This window comes from Elgaria multicarinata, chromosome 16 (assembly GCF_023053635.1).
Source record: "Elgaria multicarinata webbii isolate HBS135686 ecotype San Diego chromosome 16, rElgMul1.1.pri, whole genome shotgun sequence".
Taxonomy (NCBI): domain Eukaryota; kingdom Metazoa; phylum Chordata; class Lepidosauria; order Squamata; family Anguidae; genus Elgaria; species Elgaria multicarinata.
The window spans coordinates 8,151,395-8,164,505 of NC_086186.1; the positions used below are offsets into that span (position 1 = coordinate 8,151,395).

The following is a 13,111-nucleotide window of genomic DNA, read 5'->3' on the forward strand; positions in this document are numbered from 1 at the left end:
CACTTAATCTAAAGAATCCCAAAGTCTGATGAGTTCTTTTCTCCTGCCTTTTCATTCCGGTATTCCGCTACCTCAATCTAAACTAACTTCTTTTTCTTGCACTTTGTTCCACAAGTAATAGTCTGAAAACTTCATCCTTCAGGGATCCAAACGCAACTGTAAGCGAACACCTTTAGTAGGACCAACCAACCAACTAAGGCCGTAGCTAGACCTAAGGTTTATCCCAGGATTATCCTGGGGTCAAACCTGTTCGTCTAAGTGCCACACAGGGCATCCAGCGCTCAGGCAGGGACAAACCCAGGATGAACCTGGGATAAACTTTCGGTCTAGCTATGGCCTAAGGCTGCTGTCTTAAACACATTATTAGGAAGTAAGTCCCACTGAAAACACTGAGACTTACTTCTGCGTAGAAGTGCATAGAATTGTGCTATCAGCCAGAAGAACGGAGCAAGCTTTTGAGTTCATCAGACTGGGTATAAAGTATTTTAAAAAGAGAGAGAAGGGGAGAGAGAAAAGTATATAGCTCGGGCAAGATGAAAAAGCCAAGAGTTGCTTTTACCCAAGGGCCTTTAAACACTGTGGCAACAGCATTGCTTTCCTGCAATCAGTGCAAAGCAAAATTAAAACATTGGTTCTACCCGACATTTAATATAATGCTATGTTCCCCATAAAAATCTCTCATGTGGCAGCATTCCTGAATTGACCCCATAATTGTTCTCTTTGCACAGGATGAGGAGGGGGGGAGAGATCTAATTACTCGTTTCCTCTTTGCAGCCAGAGGAACTGCTCATATTTTAACGCTTTTATTTATTATTATAAATAGTGATAATTAAAAAAATCAATGAGGAAACCAGTAATTAGAGCTGTCCCCCGTTGGTGGCAGGAAGCAGGCACTGACTGATTTAGACCCCATTCGGGAATGTTGGTCACAGAAGAGAGGAGAAACAACTAATTACAGGGGCAGAAGCAATTTTAGAAGAAAGGGGCAAGGAGGAATCTACCAAGTAAAGGGACAGTAGCCCTGAAAAGTTCCGATGGTGTTTTGCTAATCCACACTGGATGCATTGATGTTGCATTGTGTACATGGCACTAGGGTGACCATATGAAAAGGAGGACAGGGCTCCTGTATCTTTAACAGTAATATAGAAAAGGGAATTTCAGCAGGTGTGAATTGAAGAGGGTGAAATTCCCTCTTCATCACAACACTTAAAGCTGCAGAAGCCCTGCCCTCTTTTGTATCTGGCCACTCTACTATAGCTAGTGTAGCTTTAACTGTTGTGATGAAGAGAGAATTTCACCCTCTTCAATTGACAGCTGCTGAAATTCCCTTTTCTACATTACTGTTAAAGTTACAGGAGCCCTGTCCTCCTTTTCGTATGGTCATCCTACATGGCACATGCACACACAACCACACCCACACACAGCCACACACACAACCACAACACAGCTCCAAGAAGAGAGAGGCGGAGAACCTAGGAGCCGCCGTACTGTTTGGCAACAATGTTTTATAGATTCTCCATAAAAACCCGAGAGACCAACTAACGAAGAGGATTCTGGAGAAAGCTGCTATTGTGGAAGCAATCCTAAACTGCAGATTGATGATTCCAATTCACAAACTAGGGCCTTCTTGGGTTTTTCTCCGGCCACATCCTTTGTTCTCCTTCCCCCCGTTCCACTTTGCATGTGTGTGTGAGTGTGTGGGGGTAGAATCATAGAATCATAGAATAGCAGAGTTGGAAGGGGCCTACAAGGCCATCGAGTCCAACCCCCTGCTCAATGCAGGAATCCACCCTAAAGCATCCCTGACAGATGGATGTCCAGCTGCCTCTTGAAGGCCTCTAGTGTGGGAGAGCCCACCACCTCCCTAGGTAACTGATTCCATTGTCGTACTGCTCTAACAGTCAGGAAGTTTTTCCTGATGATTTTAACATCCAGTCTGATGAAGTCATTTTTGGTGACCTTCTCCTTGGTCCCAACAATGGCATTGCCCTACTGTTACCTTGTGCTTCTTCCTTTTGTTTTTCCTAACAGACCACAGCTACCTGGATATATATATATATATTTATCCCTTCAGGAAGTGTGGCTTCTGGGCTTCAAAAATGGTAGCTAAACTGTTCAAGAGTTTTTGTGAGAGGGTTCCGGAATTTCTCCCAAATCCCAAATTTCTCCCAAAACAGGGCAGCACGGTTACTAACAGGGACTGGCCAACGAGACCACATCACGCCAGTCCTTTTCCAGCTTCATTGGCTGCCAGTCCAGGTCCAGGCCCAATTCAAAGTGCTGGTATTAACATTTAAAGCCCTAAACGGCTTGGGGCCAGGTTTTTTGAAGGAACGCCTCCTCCCATATGTACCTTCCCGGACCCTAAGGTCATCCTCAGGGGTCCTTCTCCGCGAGCCCCTGCCAAAGGAAGTGAGGCAGGTGGCTACCAGGAGGAGGGCCTTCTCTGCTGTGGCACCCCGGCTGTGGAATGAGCTCCCTAAGGAGGTTCGCTTGGCACCTACATTATATTCCTTTAGACGCCAGATGAAGACCTTTTTATTCTCCCAGCATTTTAACAGTCTATAAATACATTTTAACTTGGTGTTTTAAATTTGTAATTTTGCATTGCTGCTGTTTTTATCTGGTTGAGCTTTTATATTGTATTTTATATTATTGTTTTATACTTTGAATGGCTTTAATTTTTGTGAACCGCCCAGAGAGCTCCAGCTATTGGGCGGTATAGAAATGCAATAAATAAATAAATAAATCTCCCTTCACCCATCTCTTGCAATTTCAGTTGGGCCCTCAAAAAAGACCTGAGCCAGCAGGAAAGTCTTTGTGCCGGAAGTCCTGTAGAAATGAAATGGGATTCCTGCAGGCAAATTTCAAGTTTTACGAAGGGATTTAAATTTCAGCATGACTTTTCTTTTTTGCTTTGTTGGAAAATTTCCTGTGGAGAAAAATGTCTTCCCCACTTACCATAATTGACCCCAAAGACAGCAGCTGCTCCAAGAAAGGCACCGATATATTGAGCAAGGACATACACGGGCAATTTGACCCATTTCAACCGTCCAGTCAGGCACATGGCGAAGGAAACAGCTGGGTTGATGTGACCGCCTGAAAGAGAATTGGCAGGATGGAGTTAATAATTTTTTTTATTATTATTTTATTATTACATTTCTATATCACCCAATAAGAACATAAGAACTTAAGAAGTGCCCTGCTGGATCAGACCAAGGGTCCATCTAGTCCAGCACTCCGTTCACACAGTGGCCAACCAGCCATCGGCCAGGGATGAACAAGCAGGACATGGTGCAACAGCACCCTCCCGTCCATGTTCCCCAGCAACTGGTGCACACAGGCTTACTGCCTCGAATACTGGAGATAGCACACAACCATCAGGGCAAGTAGCCATGGATAGCCTTCGCCTCCAGGAATTTATCCAACCCTGTTTTAAAGCCATCCAAATGGGTGGCCAGCACTACATCTTGTGGTAGTGAGTTCCATAATTTAACTATGCACTGGTGAAGCTCTCTCTCTATTGCACATAAAAGTTGGTTAAGAAAGAATACAAGGGTCATATTTAGAAAGCCACCATACTTGGCCCTGTGACTGAGTCAGGTCTGGCTGCAGATTTTTGAGGACTCTTGAGCAAGCCCCCCACTCCCTCAGTGAGTCTGCATTCTCACTGCCATGGTCAATAGGTGCTCTTTCTCTTCCTCACTACCACTTGGGGGGTGTCTTTAAGGTGGTGCTTTGGCTGCAAATTCCTTAGAAACCCCACAGCTTTGCAAGTGTGGGGTGGGAAAAGCCAATCCCCATGGCAGGAGGGAGCGGGCTTTGGAGTGCGCTTCCATTGCCCTACCCCTTGCCTTCTTGTGCTCCGGAGTACCTCGATCCGCCCCTGAAATGCCACCCCCCCATCAACATGAAGTGAGGTCCCCACCGACAGACAGTGAAAATCTGGCAATGGCCTCAGAGGAAAAAAAAAGTCATAGTAAGTCCATGACTTTTTAAAGGGTCCATTTCCGGGGAAAGCCCTGTGGTGGCTGTGAGTGGGCTGCTGCATCGTATAACCACTGCTGCACCACCGCGCAGCCATCTCGGGTTAAATAGGGCATATAGACAACCCCTTGCTTGCTCAACAGCAGAGAGCCAGGGCTTTTCTACACAAGGCATGTACTGTGTGCTTGCAATTCCCTACTCATGGTTGTTCACGGATTCTTTAGAGCGCTTTTGGCCATATTCTGTTGGTCTAAACAGCATTACTTAGAACAGCAGCATTGTGTCCTGTCTGCAGCCAGGTTTCATTTGAGGAGCATTTCAAGGGAAGGAAGAATGGCCAACTTCTGACTTTAATAAAATGCTTCTGATAACAGCGACCTTTGTCTGTCAAAGGGGAGCCGTGGAGAAAAGGGCCCCCTGTGTGCGATTCCTCTGTTTGCTTGCACTGGGGGTCAGTGTGTTATCTCAGGTGTCCAGAGCACCTCTGATGTATCACGAGCCGACAAACGCAGATAACAAAAGTTGGATAAAGACCGGCATTGTATTCTCCCCAAAATGGTGTGACCTACAACGGGCAGCAGGGAATTAATTCTGAACTTTGGATTTCGTCTTTCAAATTCTTCATCTCGAGATGATGGCTGCTCATTCCACGCTGCCATGAGGTGGCTTTTCAATTCTCCTCGTCTTTCGGTTTTCTTTTAATCACATCAACAATTTTCCCCTCTTTCAGCAATTGCAAATGTGGCTTCTATGTGGCAAAAGGCTCCCATTATGGTTTGGACTAAAGAGTGCATTTTTTTTAAAAAAAAGGGCCTTATTTATTGTGAATGGTTTATTTTAAAATCATAGAATCATAGAATAGCAGAGTTGGAAGGGGCCTACAAGGCCATGGAGTCCAACCCCCTGCTCAATGCAGGAATCCACCCTAAAGCATCCCTGACAGATGGCTGTCCAGCTGCCTCTTGAAGGCCTCTAGTGTGGACATTGTGTGTCCTGCTATGGTTGCTCTGTGATAATGTTGCCAGATAGGGTCACAGTTAAAATGATGGGTCAATCAATCTTGGACATCCTGGTAGTGTAGAGTGGGGGATGCCCTTGGCTCTGCCCTTTGGCCCTTGGCCCTCCTCACACTGGAATGTGACCCCCGAGGTCAGCTCTGAAATGGAATTCAGCCCTTGGGTTCAACACCCCTGGCTTAGAGCCATGTGCAGAACAGGGGAAGGGTGGCAGCTCAGTGGTAGAGTCCCTGTTTTGCATGCAGAAGGTCCCAGGTTCAACCCTTGGCATCTCCAGGTAGGGCTGGGGAACAATCCTACATGAAACCCTGGAGAGCTATTGCTGCCAGTTAGGGGTATACCGATCTTATTATATCTGCTTCGTCTGTGTTTCATGGATTGCCAGGTTCCTTTCATTCTGTTGTCTGCTCGCTGGCAGATACAATTTTTTTTTCCAATTTCCCAAAATTATGCAAATTCCCCCCAAAATGTGCAAATCCCTCAAAAATGTGCATTATCCTGCTTTAACCTATGGGGAAATGCACATTTTCGGCCATTTTTTATTTTACGTATTTTTCTCCAACAAAATTTGCATAAAATCCAGAAAGTTTTTTTTTTTTAACAAAAATGGTACACAAGCCTACAGAATTTGTGTGGCTTGAGAAAAAACAGTCTGCTGCGGAATGTACAGATCAGATTCATAGAAACCTGAACATTTGGTTCCATTGCAGATTTCTCTGACATCCCTACTGCCGGTCAGTGTCGACCATACTGGACTAGATGGACCAGTGATCTAAGGCAGCTTTTGGGTCTTGAAACCCATCCATGAGAAGAGAATGAACCTTAATTCTAGGGCTGTGCATGGACACCCCCCCGAACCGCTTTGTGACCCGATCCGGAACTTTCGGATCGATTCGACCCTCCCCCGCTCCACTCTACGGAGTGAGAACCAAAGGGGCAGATGGAGATTTTGCCCCCCCCTTCCCTACTTACTTGCCTCCGCGGCGGACAGCGAAGGAAGGTAAGTGGGGAAGGGGGGCAAAATGGGCAAATAATCCCCCTCCGCCCTGCCCCCTTATTTGGCTCCACTGCCACCGTCGCACGGACAGCGCTGACGCCGGTGCCAGGTGAGCCCCCCTTTCCCCCTTACCTGCGTTCGGAGCTCCGGATGGAGGCGAACCGCTTCGCCTTGATCTGCAGCTTCCCCAACCCAATTCGGATCCACCTTTGGCAGAGGCAGATTGGGTCACTCCGCTTCGGATTCACGATCCGAATTGGAGCAGAGTACAGCCCTACTTAATTCCTCTTCCTCCTTTGGCTGTGTACCTGCAGAATAGCCCCTGCTGAATGCAGACATGAACTATCCCCTGTTGCCAGGGCTGGCTTGAGACGTTTGCCTCCTGAAAGGGCTGCACATTCAGAGAAAATACCAAGGATGAACTGAGCATTACATGCCCCAATCCTGGCATCCATTGACGAAGACACGGCAAAGATTTGTGGGATGCTTCTCTCCATCTCATATTATCTTGATGGAGCCCCCTAAAAATACTGCCAACATAAACAATCTTGGGGTTACATGCACAGCCCTGGCTGGGTTTGCAGTCACCTCTTGGGTAATAAAATTTTGGCTATCCTGTTTGTTTTTACAGAGTTCCTATGCAACAGCTCCTTTCGCACTGCAAGCAACAGCTGAAATTCATTTTGTCTCTGATAAGAGAACAGTACCCCAGCCAAGTTAACCTTGCACGATACAGCTGACTCCCACTTATCTCTGCCTTGAGCTTTAATGGGATTTGGCTCTTTCCCAGTCTAGTGAGTCAGTTATGATCTAAGTCAAGGAAGCACACCTTGGCCCAGGATCTCTGCATCGTCTTTCCAAAAGGCCAGAAACAGATAAGGCAGATATATTTTGTTAAAAAACCCCAGTTTTACAATCACTTGTCATTAGGTAGCAATGTTATGAATTTTGTCTTACACTCTTTATCTTCTTCCTCATGAGCTGTTAATAGATTTTGGTGATGCCCATGTTACAACTAGAGGCAAACGCATAGGTTTGCATATGAGAACACTATGGTTATAGAAAAGAAGAAATACTCTTTATTTTTTCATGATGCACCCATTCGCTGTATGATCTCAGAAGGGATACACAAGATAGAATGGCTCTTCTAAGATGGTCCTTGCCCCCTGCCATTTTTAAAAGTACTTATATTAAAAAATAATTTCAATAATATAAGACCTGCTGCCCAATGAATTGAGGTTAATGACACTTTTTTTTTAGCCAATCAAGGCATATTTAATTGATGGGTCAATGCATTGGTGCAGCTATACTCAAAATACTCTTGTTCAAGATATGCAGCCATTGTGTGTGCTAACACTGCAGTAGAAGAAACTGGGGAAGGCACCAAATACATGAAAAATGTGGTCTGTGCTATCCATATCTGATGGAACACCTCTCCTGACCTGAACATACTCAGACACTATGAACAACACCTGGGGTCCCCGTTCAAGTGCCACCTCCAAGGAAGACTCGGTGGCAACAAGGTAGAGGGCCTTATCGGTGGTGGCCCCCCAAATTTGGAATGAGCTCCTCGCTGAGGCCCACCTGGTGCCGACACTGTCATCTTTTCAGTGCCAGGTAAAAACCACCCTCTACTCCCAGACATTTAATGGTATAAGACGAGGCATCTATGCTTGCTGTTTTAGAACAGGTCTATTAGGAAAAAGATTGGTTATTTAAATTATTATTATTTTGCTGTTTACATTGCTTTAATTTTTCTGGGTTAATTTTTTAGACTTTTTTATTATTCTGTATTATAATTCTTATGAACTCTTGTAAACTGCCCAGTAAGCTTTGGCTATGGGATGGTATAGAAATGGAAATAATAGGAACACGTACTACTCTGTCCAATTTCCTTGTGAATTTCTTACAGGTCAAGGCTGCTCCTTAACGTTTTGCAACTTCTAACTTTGGGAAATGCTGCTCCTGGTTAAGGCTGCTCTCTCCCCCTTCCCACCAGGTGCCAGAGCCAAGGTGTGCAAAGCCACCAAAAGAAAAGAAAAACAGATTCCTATCAGATTGGCACCACTCTGAAAGAGAAAGGGCTCTTGACAGCAGCTAGGGATTAATGAGATGGGAAAATCTAAAAGACCCAGAAGCGTAGATAAAGATGATAATATGGCGTTACCAAATTTGAAACGTAGCAAATATTTCTTGCTTGCCAGCAAGAGATAAGCTTGGCACTGGGGAGTTTGTCATTCCAGTTAGGAATCATTTCCGCCTACTCTATTCAGAAATGGATTAGCAAACGTTTCCTGCTTTCAAGGAGGACAGTAAGGCAGTGTTTCATTATTAAAATACTGGATTACCTCTGTGTGTTTTTTTAAAGTGAGATTATTGGGGTGGGGGGAAACACGAGCACCATCCTGAAGGTTTACAGCATCATGTAAAGGACCTGCAGACCTCCATGAATGCTTAGGTGGAAGTGAAGATCTTATCCACTGAAATGAACCACTTACAGAATTTTCTGGGTGTATAATGGCAATCCAGAAACACCCTAAAACGATCATCAAGGCCTTAGCTAGACCTAGGATTTATCCCGGGATTGTCCCAGGGTCATCCCTGTTCATGTAAATGACACAGAGGGGATCCCGGGATCAGGCAGGGACAACCCTGGGATGATCCTGGGATAAACCTTAGGTCTAGCTAAGGCCTCAGTCACTTATAAACCCAAGTAAGGCAGCTAGTAAGAGTTCCTTTCCAGATCTGCTGGACCTGTTGGAGCCTGTAGAAGAAAAACTGATATTCTCCTTTGTTAGTCTCCCTGAAAGGGAGTAACAGGAAATTATAAGTAAATTACCACAGCTGAAGAATAAGCTGAGCAGAATAGTCATCGGAAAGTACAGGGAATAGCTGGTAATCAAAATATATTCAAATATCTTTTCAAACAATTATCTCACCCAAATGCATAGTAAAAAAAAGAATAAGCTAGAGCTATAACATTTAAAGTTATAGAAGCCAAGTTGCAAATGCAATCCCCTTTGGAATATAGCTCAGCAAAACCCAGATTAGATAATATGCATTATCAAACTCAAACCTCATTGGAATTAGGAAGTCCTCCAACAATAGAAAATGACATAAACATGTCAGGAAAGGCTATGGCCATAGCTAGACCTAAGGTTTATCCCTGGATCATCCAGGGGTCAAACCTGTTCATCTAGGTGACACACAGGGGATCCAGTGCTCGGGCTGGGGCGAACACTGGATGATCCCAGGATAAACCTTAGGTCTAGCTATGGCCTATTTCTGTTAAAAAGAATGGAGGTTTGCTGGGGGTGTGTGTGTGTTAAAAAAAAAGAATTAATGGATTTAGGGTCCCAAGTGATCCAAGGTTTAAATTTCTATCATGGAACATGGTCTTCTAAACAGCATAATAATCAACTCGTGGATTTTAAAGTTGTTTTGACAACAGACATCTACAAAAGACTTGGCAAGACAAACCCTAAGTAGTTAATAGTACCCCATCAATAAAGGGTGGAACGACCAGTGGAGGGTTAACATGTCTTACCTCAACAAATATTAAGGTAACCATAACAGCGATGACTCCTAGTGTTCCCTTGTATTATGCTCTCAGAAATCTCTCTGATGGTGGTTAATGTTTCCATACTACTGTGCTCCCAGAATCAATTGTGAACAATATTCAAGCAAAATGAGAGAACTATGTAGAAATTTTAGAATCCTCCCACCCTACTGTAGTAGTTATTATTGCAGGAGATTTTAAGGCACGTATGGGAACTGATCGTGCAAGTTCATATGCCCGCTATGTATTGCCCCGGCCGTGGGCTTGCAGTTTTCCAGGATTGCCAAGGAGCCAAAAGTAGCCAGACTCACAGGTTTGCTAACAAGGAGACTAATTTATTAGCATATTACACATATCCTATTACAAGGGGACTAGACTTCAAAAGCTTCTTGCACCAAAAGACTCATCAGCAAAATCTGGACCCCCACCCCCCCTGGACACAAGAACAATTACAGCATAACTGAACTTGGCATTGCTGCTAAGTTAAGCAAGTGATGGATTGCAGAGCTACTAATAGCAAAACAGTTCTTCTCATCATAGGAATCTATAGTATAGTTCTACATTGTTGTAATAAACAAAGCACTACTTGGCATTCCTTTGGCACACATAAAGGTCCTCTTCACTGAGGTGCACTTACTAATTGGATGAAGAGACTGGAATATCAGCTCATTAGAGCCTCCAGATACAGTACCAGGCTACACAGTCCAGGTCCGGGCTCGATTCAAAGTGCTGGTATTGACATTTAAAGCCCTAAACGGTTTGGGGCCAGGTTATTTGAAGGAATGCCTCCTCCCATATGTACCTGCCCGGACCTTAAGATCATCTTCAGGGGCCCTTCTCCGTGAGCCCTTGAAGAAGGAAGTGAGGCAGGTGGCTACTAGGAGGAGGGCTTTCTCCGCTGTGGCACCCCGGTTGTGGAATGAGCTCCCCAGAGAGGTCTGCCTGGCGCCTACACTGTACTCCTTTCGTCGCCAGCTGAAGACTTTTTTATTCTCCCAGTATTTTAACACTTAATTTTAACTTAAATTTAAATTTTACTGTTTTAACTCTGTATTTTAATTTTATATCAATTTTGCTGCGTGGTTTTTATTCTGGTTGTGCTTTTTATATTGTATTGTGTATTTGTGCTTTTAACCCGTTGATTGTCTTACTATGATTTTAATTTTTGTGAACTGCCCAGAGAGCTTCGGCTATTGGGCGGTATAGAAATGTAATAAATAAATAAATAAATAAATAAATAAATAAATAAATAAATAAGACACTTGCTGTTCTCATGGGATTGCTGTAACTGTGCTTTGACTAATCTTTCCCATAACACAAAGGAATGTTGCTGACTGGTACAGACTGAAAATAACAGCTTTGCTAGCTTAAAGGCAGAAGCAGCCATTCACCCAGAAGCCTTTGTAGGTAGCCATGGTTTGCCAGCCACCAGGCCATACCCGCTATCATTGTGTACTGGAATCAGACAATTCACAAGAAGGAGGGGATTGTTAATATTGAAGGGCATAACTAATGGAGAACAATATGGGGAATAAACTCACTTTGCAACATTGGGTGGTAGTGTAATTGATTAACAATTTCTCAACCCACATAAGTTGTTCATTTTGAGGTTGGTTCTAGTAATTGTTCCCATATTCCAAGAAGGCTGTAAATATGACCCTGTAAATTATTGCCTAATTCATCTGTTAGGTATAATAAGCAAATGACATGCATTTGCAAAACATCTCTATAATAAAGTATGGACCATTGTGCATTGTCTAAAAGAACCCAAAGTGAACCTCGAAAGACCTAAGGAAAAAAAGCCTGGTAAGGGTGTGGTTTTCCCCCTTAATGCAGAGATGCCATTCGTACTCTTGCCATTGCATGAAATAGAGCTTATCTTTAGATCTGCAGCCCCAGGGTAACTGGTGGAGCTGAGTTTGGCAAGGGGGGGGGCAGAGGGCAATGAGCTCCTGGCAGCTTCTCCTTCAAGTCTATTCTTGCAACGCACTTATTATTTAATCATTTTCTTTATTTGCATTATTTTTGTGCCACTCCTCAGCCAAAAGGACTCTCGGAACAGCTTACATAAAATTAAACAAGGCAGTTTGATTATCAGCTCTCTTCTCAATTACTTTCTGTTTGGTAACTCCAACTGTAGTTCAAACTGGGCCAAATGAAGCCATTCTCTTACTTTATCTCTCTTGGATAGTATACCTTTTTGTGAATGCCTCCTTGAATAACTTTTGAGGTTTTATTTCCCTTTTCAATTAATCACCCGGTATAATTTTGACAGCTTTCTCAATATATTGCTGCTTTTCCAACTCTTCTGGTTTTATTTGTTGGGCATTTGTTTTCTATTCCCAGGGGACAACACAGTATTTTGCTGTTCAAATTCCAGCTCTCTAGCTTCTAGTTCTTAAAGTAAACACAGTGTGTTGTTATGCCTAAATTGAGAACTGTGGTTAGTCTATGGTTTATTATTGAAACAAACCAGGATCAGAAACCAGTGTTTGATCTAGACTTGTTCAAGTAACCCATAGTTTCTGAAAAAGGGGAATTATTTATTTTTAGATCATAGAGGCATGTGTAGCTGCAGCCAACATTCATTTATATATGAGAGAGTGGGGATAATGCCTCTTTGAAAATGGTGCCTGCCATTATAGTTTTCTATGTACTTGTGTTACATAGAAAGTGTGTGGTGTAGTGGCTAAAATATTGGGCTGGGAATCGGGAGATCCAGGTTCTAGTCCCCACTCGGCCATAGAAACCCACTGGGTGACTTTGGGCCAGTCACAGACTCTCAGACCAACCTACCTCGCAGGGTTGTTGTTGCGAGGATAAAATGGAGAGGAGGAGGATTATGTATGCTGCCTTGGGTTCCATGGAGGAAAAAAGGCGGGATATAAATGCAATAAATAAATAAAACAAATAAAAAACAATTCACTTAAAAACAAATAAAAAGCCTGCTGCCCAGTTTACTGGGGGCATCTTTTTATTCAATCCAAACGTTTTTAATGGATTAATCCAGCCAATTAATCCAGACCACATCATGCCAGTCCTTTTCCAGCTCCATTGGCTGCCGGTCCAGGTCCAGGCTTGATTCAAAGTGCTGGTATTAACATTTAAAGCCCTAAACGGCTATCTGAAGGAATGCCTCCTCCTGTATGTACCTGCCCGGACCCTAAGGTCATCCTCAGGGGTCCTTCTCCACAAGCCCCTGCCAAAGGAAGTGAGGCACGTGGCTACCAGGAGGAGGGCCTTCTCTGCTGTGGCACCCCGGCTGTGGAATGAGCTCCCTAAGGAGGTTCGCTTGGCACCTACATTATATGCTTTTAGACGCCAGGTGAAGACCTTTTTATTCTCCCAGCATTTTAACAGTCTATAAATAAATTTTAACTTGGTGTTTTAAATTTGTAATTTTGCATTGCTGCTGTTTTTATCTGGTTGAACTTTTATATTGTATTTTATATTATGGTTTTATACTGTTGTTTTATACTTTGAATGGTTTTAATTTTTGTGAACCACCCAGAGAGCTCTGGCTATTGGGTGGTATAGAAATGTAATAAATAA

At 43.6% G+C, this 13,111-nt stretch overlaps 2 protein-coding genes across 2 annotated transcripts in view; both read right to left on the reverse strand.

The window, feature by feature from the left end:
- POLR2M (RNA polymerase II subunit M) overlaps nt 1–13,111 on the reverse strand; it is a 180,242-nt gene that overhangs the window by 14,914 nt on the left and 152,217 nt on the right. The gene's annotated exons all lie outside the window — the stretch shown is intronic.
- AQP9 (aquaporin 9) overlaps nt 1–13,111 on the reverse strand; it is a 38,080-nt gene that overhangs the window by 9,500 nt on the left and 15,469 nt on the right. The window contains exon 3 of the mRNA XM_063142501.1: nt 2,962–3,099. Coding sequence (XP_062998571.1) covers nt 2,962–3,099 — 138 coding nt within the window. The remainder of the gene's footprint in view (nt 1–2,961; nt 3,100–13,111) is intronic.